This window comes from Enhydra lutris, unplaced genomic scaffold (assembly GCF_002288905.1).
Source record: "Enhydra lutris kenyoni isolate GAN:26980312 unplaced genomic scaffold, ASM228890v2 scaffoldscaffold99, whole genome shotgun sequence".
NCBI lineage: Eukaryota > Metazoa > Chordata > Mammalia > Carnivora > Mustelidae > Enhydra > Enhydra lutris.
Window position 1 is genome coordinate 2,284,614 of NW_019154183.1, and position 9,336 is coordinate 2,293,949.

General features: G+C 36.5%; 1 protein-coding gene across 1 annotated transcript; it reads right to left on the reverse strand.

Moving 5' to 3' along the window:
* Nucleotides 1–2,410: 2,410 nt before the first annotated feature.
* Nucleotides 2,411–6,940, reverse strand: LOC111139310 (patched domain-containing protein 3-like; the record flags this gene model as incomplete). The annotated part of the gene is made up of 2 exons (XM_022491565.1): nucleotides 2,411–3,915; nucleotides 6,795–6,940. Coding segments are annotated over 2 exons (1,651 nt in total), but the record flags the coding sequence as incomplete, so codon positions are not given.
* Nucleotides 6,941–9,336: the final 2,396 nt, after the last annotated feature.

A 9,336-nucleotide genomic window follows, 5' to 3' on the forward strand; every position in this document is an offset into this window, starting at 1 on the left:
AAGAATAAAGGTTTAAAATCAAGCTACTACCTTAAAGAGCTGGAAAATGAACAGAAAATTAAACTCAAAGTAGAAAACAAGAAGGAGCAAAGAGTAGAAGGCAGTGAAGCAGCAAATAGAGAAATAAAAGAAATCAATAAAGTCAACAGTTGGTTCTTAGAAAAATTTAATAAAATTGATAATTCCTTGATCAAGAAATAAAAGGGATATAATACAAATTACCAATATCAAGAATTGCACAGGGGACATTGCAAGAGACATTAAAATGATAATAAGAAAATTATCCATTGTCAATTTAGCTAAAAGGGATAATTAAAACATACCAAACGATCCAAGAAGAAAACATCTGAATGTCCTTATATTTGTTAAAGAAAGTGAATTTTAAATTAAAAAAACTTTCCAGAAAAGCTCTATGCCCAGTTGACTTCACTGGTGAATTCTACTAAACATTTAAGTAAGAAATTGTATCAACCATACATCATACATTTCAGAAAATAGAAGAGGAATATTTACCAGCTCATTTCCTAAGGGAAGCATAACCCTGCTATCAAAACCTGAAGAAGACATTAGGAGAAAAGGGAAATGCAGACCAATATCCCTCATGATCACAGGAACAAATATCATTGAAAAAATGACAAAGACAGTAATATATGGTAACACTAATATGCCGTGACCTAATGTGAGTCATCTTAGGAATGCAAGGTTGATGAATACACTAAAAGGTCATTCAACATAAATTGTCACGTTCATAGATTAAAATAGAAAAAATGATAATCTAAATAGATGGACAAAAATTATTTGACAGAATTCAATATGCATCCATGGTAAAACATCTCAGCACACTAGAAGGAAAAGGGGACTTCCCCAATCTGATAGAAACAGCTATGACATACCTCCAAGTAGCCATCATATTTAGTGATGAAATATTGAACATTTCAGAGTTGGGAACATGGCAATGAGATCTGCCTTTAGTGTGTTTTCCCACATTTTACTGGATGTTTTAAACCAGTGCAATAAGTCAAGTAAGAGAGAAAGATTATATGGGAAGAAATAAAATGGCCTTTATGTGTCCTTTACATAATTGCACAGATAAAAACTGCTAAAGAAACTACAAGGATCGACAAGAACTAATAAATGAACCTAACAAGTTTACACAATATAACTTAGGTATATCTAAATCGATTGTATTTTTATATAGTAGTAAAAACAAAATGGAAAAGGAATTTAGATTTATTTACAAGCCATAAAGATGAAAATACTTGGAAGTAAATCTACCTAAATCTATAAGGTAGTCCTGAGGAAAATTAAAGAAGACACTAATAAATGGAGAGATAAACCATGTTCATAGATTAGAAGATTCCAAATGGCTAAGATACCTATTTTCCCCAAATTAAAGTGTAGATTCACTATAACTGAGTCACGAACCCAGAAAGCTTTCTGATAAATTGACAAGTGATTCTAAAATTAGAATCTAAATGCTAAGAACCAAGAAAAGCCAAAATAATTTGGAAAAGAAAAAAATGTTGGACACATTATACAACCTAATTTCACGATTTAATATAAAGGTTCAATAATCAAAGCACTGTGGTATTGGCTTTAGGATAGGCAAACAGATCAATGCACAGAAATAGAGCCACACATAAATTGTCAGCTGATTCTTTGACAGAGGTGCCAAATTAATTCTATGCTGAAAATACAGTCTTTTTACTAATGATGCTGGAAAACTGGATGATAACTATTATGGGAAGATAATGAACTTCTATCCACACTTCTCAACAAAAGATTTATGGATCACAGACTTCAATGTAAAATTAAAACTATGAGCTTTGAGAAGATATCATAGGTGGATTTTTTTGTCATCTTGGAATAGACAAAGACTTCTTAGGACACAGAAAACATTGGTCATTAAAAAAATGATAAATTGGATTTCAAAACTTTAAAAATTTCAGTTTATCAAAATATACCATTAAGAAAATGCATACAAAGCCCCAGACTGGGAGAATAAATAATAAGTTGTACTTTTACATAATAATGATAGAGGAAGTACAATGAAAATAATATTCCATTTATATTGTAATGTATAAAATATTTGAATTCCAGGCATAAACTTCTAACAATGAAACAAAAGGAAAAAATAATTGGAAAGTCATACCTTATGCTTGATTGTATAGACTATAATAAAGATGACAACACTTCCTAATTTAGTAAAGATATTTTAATGTAAGACTAATTAATTTTTCTCAGGATATTTTAAATAACATTTTTAAATGGGATTTCCAAGCCAAGGAAACATGCCTTTGTTTTAAGTTTATTGACTATTTCTGATAGTGCATTTTTATCAGATTGGATTCTGGCAATCAGGAATTCTAAAATTGGTCTTTGATTTGTTAGCAGATATTCAAACAAACCTTCAAAAAAAGGTTAAGAATACTGGAATAAAAATTAGGCCATGAGCAGCCCCCAATACCATAACAAGAAACATAATCTTAAAAAATGTCCTGAAGATGTATGCTTTAGCTGCAGATAAAACACACACCCCTATTACTGTTGAAAGTGCACTTTGTAACACTGGATAGCCTAGCAGATACAATGCCTCAATTGTTTTTTGGTTTACTGAGGGCTTAGAACTGGAAACAAATGCATAAGAAATGTGTGCAGAAAAATCGAAAGAAAACCCTATACAAATGACAAGATTAATCATGGATATGGAATCAAGATTGACATTCCAGAATGCCATGAAACCTGTTACTCCCACAATCACAGAAGCAATAGCAAAAGTTACCCACAAGGAACACAGTGGGTGAGGAATTAACAATAAGGAAACAATGAACATAGCGGTTGATGCAACAATGACATTTCGAACAGTATTTTCTAATATTGCAGTATACTGATCAAAATATATGAATGCATGGTTATACACCATTAGGGGAATCTCGCACTTTTCAGCTTTGCTTCGTAACTGGGATAACATCGTCTTCTTATTGGTTGAAGAAGAAACACCCACAGTCTGAATGAAGCCCCGGGAAGAAATGATTTCATGTGATGATGAAATGTTAATGTCATATGTAAAAAGTGGAAAATGTGTTAAAAAATTGGGCAAATTATTCATAAAAGTATCCTTATCATTTACATCTTGCTGGCTCTTTTCTGTATATTGCACATACTCTCGTAACCAAAACTCTGTAAGACTTTTATCTACATAGTCACTGTTTTCCAAATCTGACAGACATATTTCCAGTTTTGGCCTAACACCTTCATCCCAGTAGTTAAGAGTTTCTGTAACAATAACCATAACTCTGGGACCATAATCTGAAAAATATTCTTCTTCTACATTAAAATATGGTGTGATGTAGGAATCGTCACTTGCCAAATTTCGAAGGTCTAAACCTTCCTGCACATGGAAACACCCATAGATGCTACTTATGATGTACAAAATGTATACAAGCACTACAAAAAATTTGGACTCAGTTCTTGTGAGAAAAGGGCCAAAATAGTCTCGAAAGAACACATTCATTGGATGGACATCAGTTCCTTCTTCGTCCGGGAGAGAATCACATGGGAGACAGCAGGATCTTTTTAATGAAGAACATTTTTGGTCAGGACTTTCTGGCTTTTTCAGCCAGCGTAGACAGACTCTTTCTCTTTTACCATCCAGGGCCATAAATGCCCCAAAACAGGTGATGTTATAGAAATAACAAAAGAGCAGAGTTGTTCCTGTATAGATGCAAAAGTACTGTACGGACCTGAAAGAGGTCATAATCCCTGTATAGAAGGCCAGGACGTTGGTGATGGTGGTAATTGTAATCGAGACTGCCACTTTGGAATAGACACTGGACAGACGCTGTTTTATGTTATCCATGAGGCTGGTCTTCTGCCAGGCAGAAATCATTATGAACATATCATCAATCCCGACACCTGTTAAAAAAAAAAAAAAGAAGCCATCTTCATACATATTAATATCCATTAAAAATTAAATGCATAAACTCAAACCATCTTCTTTGTCCATCTCTTAAGGTCTGATTTATCTCGTCCAATCTGTGCTTTGATACTCTTTTCTCTGTTGCCTCCTTTGGTTGCCTCTGAAGCCACAGCAGAATTCAGCCCTTCCTCTGTAACAACTCTGGGCTTTGTACGTCCTCCTGTTATTTGTACATAGCATGGGATAGACCAGATACTCTGCTCCTAGTCTTCGTGCAGGGCGTTTTAACAATGAGTCAGGAAACCTGTTGTGGATGTTAGCTGAAGCAGGATTAGCAATGCTATCTTTGATTCCACTGGATTATTTGAGAGACCATTTTCCCTCATAAACCATTTTACACAAATGTACAGACACATTGAGCCAACATTCTGTTGCTTAAAATATAAGCTGGACTTATCTGTTCTACAGTTAGCACCTAAGTATCAATGTGGTAGGATTTGAGAGGCACCGCATAGTACACACACACACACACACACACACACACACACATAGTTTTCCTCCAAGCTTGTTTTTGATACCCAGAATGTTATCACTTAAACTTAAACTTTCCCAGGTTAAGGCATTATTATTAAAATGCAAGTACTCTTGAGATCAGACACGTGCACCAAAGTAAATCTCAAGAATCCCTTGCATAGGGGCGCCTGGGTGGCTCAGTGGGTTAAATCCTCTGCCTTCGGCTCAGGTCATGATCCCAGGGTCCTGGAATCGAGCCCCGAATTGGGCTGTCTGCTCCGCAGGGAGCCTGCTTCCTCCTCTCTCTCTCTGCCTGCCTCTCTGCCTACTTGTGATCTCTCTCTGTCAAATAAATAAATAAAATCTTTAAAAAAAAAGAATCCCTTGTATATTAATATCTACTAGGTAATCCTTTTCCATAAGGATGTTTCATGATGGAATAGAGAGGACAGAACATTTGAGGACTTTGAAATCACCACTGAAAACTTGGAAAGGAGGACTAGAAAGAAGAAAGGGTATATTGAGGATAGCAAGAGCATTTGCAGATAAGTTTCACCTGCCTCAAGCTTTCTGCTAGAGTTGACACTACTTTCACCCATGTATATTGATACAAACTCAATAAAATAAACAAGGAAATATACAAGGTGGAATAAAATGCTGATCTCCACTTCAATTTGGGGGTATCTTCTCTACGGGAGGGTACTAGGAATTGCAACTTTGCCTCTAATCAGATGTTCTCTGGGTATGATCAAGCAGGCAGAAGGATCTAAATTAACATAAGGCTACACAGAATGTCACAAATGCATCCTGACATCCCATGGCTAGCGGCCTTGAGGATTTCAGTTGTACTCAGCTGGACAAAAGGGAAGAATCAGAAGTACTAAGGACCAAGAATGAACTCATTGATATTTACAAGGTATTTAAAAACTAGTTTTATTTATTTTTATTTTTATTTTTTAAAAGATTTTATTTATTTATTTGACAGAGAGAGATCACAAGTAGGCAGAGAGAGAGGAGGAAGCAGACTCTGCCGAGCAGAGAGACAGATGCGGGACTCGATCCCAGAACCCTGAGATCACGACCCGAGTTGGAAGGCAGAGGCTTAACCCACTGAGCCACCCAGGCGCCCTAAAAACTAGTTTTATTATTTATAGAACCCTTATTCAGAAATTGTCCTCACACACTTCTTAAGTTGCTTAAATCACACACACACAGAGCCATTCACACTCCTGTGAATACGCAAACTATACAATCCTGGTTTACATGAAATCAATTACATATAACTTAACTTTGTTATTAATGGCTGTGGGGGGGTGGTGAGTGACTAAGTATGGCTGTGTACCAGGAAGAGATGCCCTGACATCCAGCATACAGCTCATCCACTGTCTCCCCTAGGAAACCAAATACTACCTCTTCCAAGCTCCTTATTTTCTCAAATAGAAACACCTTTGTTTTCTCATGCTTATTATAAAATAAATTCTGAAAGTACAGGAAAATATGGAGAAAAAATTTAAACAGCTGTAATTACACCCTTCATTTTTACATATATCCATCCAGAATTTGCTCTATACAAATACACCAATACAACTATATCTTTCTATTTTGAACACCCTGTTTCATAACAAGCATTTTTCTGGTAGTGGTTATATATCTTATGTCTACCTTACATATCTTATAAATCTACCTCTTTCTAAGGACTGAATATGATTCACAATTTTAATATGCTACATTTGAGTTGCCCAAGCCCATGTGATAGGGAATCAAATGGTTTTCAAAACCTTCCTGTTCTAAATAATGCCAAAGTGAACATGCTTTTACTTTTTGAGCACTTGTCCAATTATTAGGACAAATTCCTAGGAAGTGGAATCAGTAAGTCAAACACATTCCCTGTTTAATTTTTAAGTCTTTTGATTTGCAAAACTGGACTAAAAAATGGGTGTACCAGGTTACAGTTTTCCCCTAGCAGGATGAGTGTTCATTTCCAAACAACCTTCCTTCAATCTTGCTGATATTCATTAATCCGATATGAAAACAAGGTGTCTCATTTTTGTTTTAATTTGTATCCCTTGGTTAATTGAGAGGTCAATTTTTTTTCTTATTATTTCTAGTAATTCATATTTTGGATTTGGGTGTGACCCATCTGTTCATGTCCCTTATCTGTGGTTTTTCATTTGGGGTGCTAGATTTTCTCCCTCTAAAGACACACAATTCAATTTTATTTTCTTTTTTCCTGGCACCTCATTTTGGATCTATAGAACCACCCAAATATAATTATTTTGCTTAATCTAACCTAAACTCCCTCCTTTATCTACCCCACACCCCCACATATACAACATATAGCCTCATGTTTTGTTTTACTCACCCAGAATAAGAAATGGTGAATTTGCAACTATGATCACAAATGGCACCCCCATGTACAACATCAGGCCAAAGCCGCTCACCACTGCCAAGGCAGCAGAAATCACCCCAAAGGCTGCAGTCCACATTTTGTTACGTACGCAGTCCCACCTGTAAATTTGGAAGGAAAAATCATGGGATTTGTGGTGGTAGGTTCTATACTGAAATTCCATCAGTCTGTAACATTTTTGACTTGGACACCTGTTCAGAAGGCTCTTGGGCAGTAATTCCCATACTAGACTAGTGAAGACCTTTAATTCCCAGGCACTATCCCAGACCAAGTGGGAAAAAGGAGAGAGGGAACAGAAAAGCTATTTGAGCTTTTACAAAACTTTCTAGGTGATTCTTCTGCAGCTAAGCAAGGAACTACTCCACTGATTGGTAGTCAAGAACCAAAGAGTTATACTAAAACACTCCTGATAGTTAATTCCACTCTGCTCTTCAAAGGGTATAAATGGAGTACAACAGCAAAGGGAGGGCAAGCCTTAGCAGAGTAAGTATCCATATCCAGTGCTCTTTTCACCCAACCCTTGACCCCAGCTCACCGTAGATGCAAGCCTAAATAGCTCATGTATTTCAGAGCCAGTTCAATATGTATTTTGGTTAGCAAAATGTAGAAAGACTCCTCCTAAGATGTTTTCAGGATTTTCATCTACTGCTGAAGTGGGCTCTAGAAAAGTTGCTACTAATTGCAAAAGAATTGGAAATGTAGTCCATTTAGAATAACACAGCCTGGGCCTATTTCTCAGAAGTGGGAGTATATAGACAGCATTTTAAAGTATGAGTTCAGTACTTTACCTACCCAACAGCCACAACATTATACTTTTTTAAAATATTATTTATTTATTTGTCAGAGAAAGAGGGGGGGGGAGCACAAGCAGGAGGAGTGGCAGGCAGAGGGATAAGCAGGCTCCCTGCTGAGCAGGGAACCTGATGTGGGACTTGACCCCAGGACCCTCTGATCATGACCTGAGCTGAAGGCAGATGCTTAACTGACTGAGCCTGCCAGGTGCCCACCACATTACATTTTAAAATTTTAAAATTATATTTCACTTGTTTGTTAAGTGCTTCAAAACAAATGATTGATACTCATCTCTAGACATTTTTAGTAGGAAAGACAAACTAAGTTTGGATTGAAACCTAAGAGTCAACTATGGAAACGGAAGCACTGATTCTAATACAGTAACAACATGACTAAAGACCTTTTACTGTTGTAACAGTAAAATAGCTAAACTTTCTTATTATAAAAAAGTATTCTGCACCATGGATGTAGCTCACTTTCTGTCAATCCACCAGTTCTAGGAGTTAAATTCAGGGCCCTAAATCAACCACACAGACAAAATTCCAGAGAAAAATAAGTTGCTTTGTTAGACTAAAATTTGACTATAATGAATACTTTCTTAAAACAAACTGGCTTATTTTTGTGTACAGTGTAAGAGAATGGTCGAGTTTCATTCTTCTACATATAGCTGTCCATTTTCCCAGCACCATTTATTGAAGAGACTGTCTTTTTTCCACTGTATTTTTTTCCTGTTTTGTCGAAGATTAACTGACCATAGAGTTGAGGGTCCATATCTGGGCTCTCTACTCTGTTCCACTGGTCTGTGTGTCTGTTTTTATGCCAGTACCATGCTGTCTTGATCACAGATTTGTAGTAAAGCTTGAAATCAGGTAACGTGATGCCCCCAGTTTTATTTATTTATTTATTTATTTCATTTATTTATTTATTTTTTAATTTGATAGACAGAGATTACAAGTAGTCAGAGAGGCAGGGAGGAGGGAGAGGAGGAAGCAGGTTCCCCGCTAAGCAGAGAGCCCAATACGGGGCTCGATCCCAGGACCCTGGGATCATGACCTGAGCCGAAGGCAGAGGCTCTAACCCACTGAGCCTCTCAGGCGCCCCCCCAGTTTTATTTTTGTTTTTCAATATTTCCTTAGCGATTCGGGGTCTCTTCTGATTCCATACAAATTTTAGGATTATTTGCTCCAGCTCTTTGAAAAATACCGGTGGAATTTTGATCGGGATGGCATTAAAAGTATAGATTGCTCTAGGCAGTATAGACATTTTAACAATGTTTATTTTTCCGATCCAAGAGCATGGAAAGGTCTTCCATCTTTTTGTGTCTTGTTCAGTTTCTTTCATGAGTGTTCTGTAGTTCCTCAAGTACAGATCCTTTACCTCTTTGGTTAGGTTTATTCCCAGGTATAGTATGGTTCTTGGTGCTATAGTAAATGGAATCGATTCTCTAATTTCCCTTTCTGTATTTTCATTGTTAGTGTATAAGAAAGCCACTGATTTCTGTACATTGACTTTGTATCCTGCCATGTTGCTGAATTGTTGTATGAGTTCTAGTAGATTGGGGGTGGAGTCTTTTGGGTTTTCCATATAAAGAATCATGTCATCTGCGAAGAGAGAGACTTTGACTTCTTCATTGCCAATTTGGATACCTTTTATTTCTCTTTGTTGTCTGATTGCTGTTGCTAGGACTTCTAATACTATGTTAAAC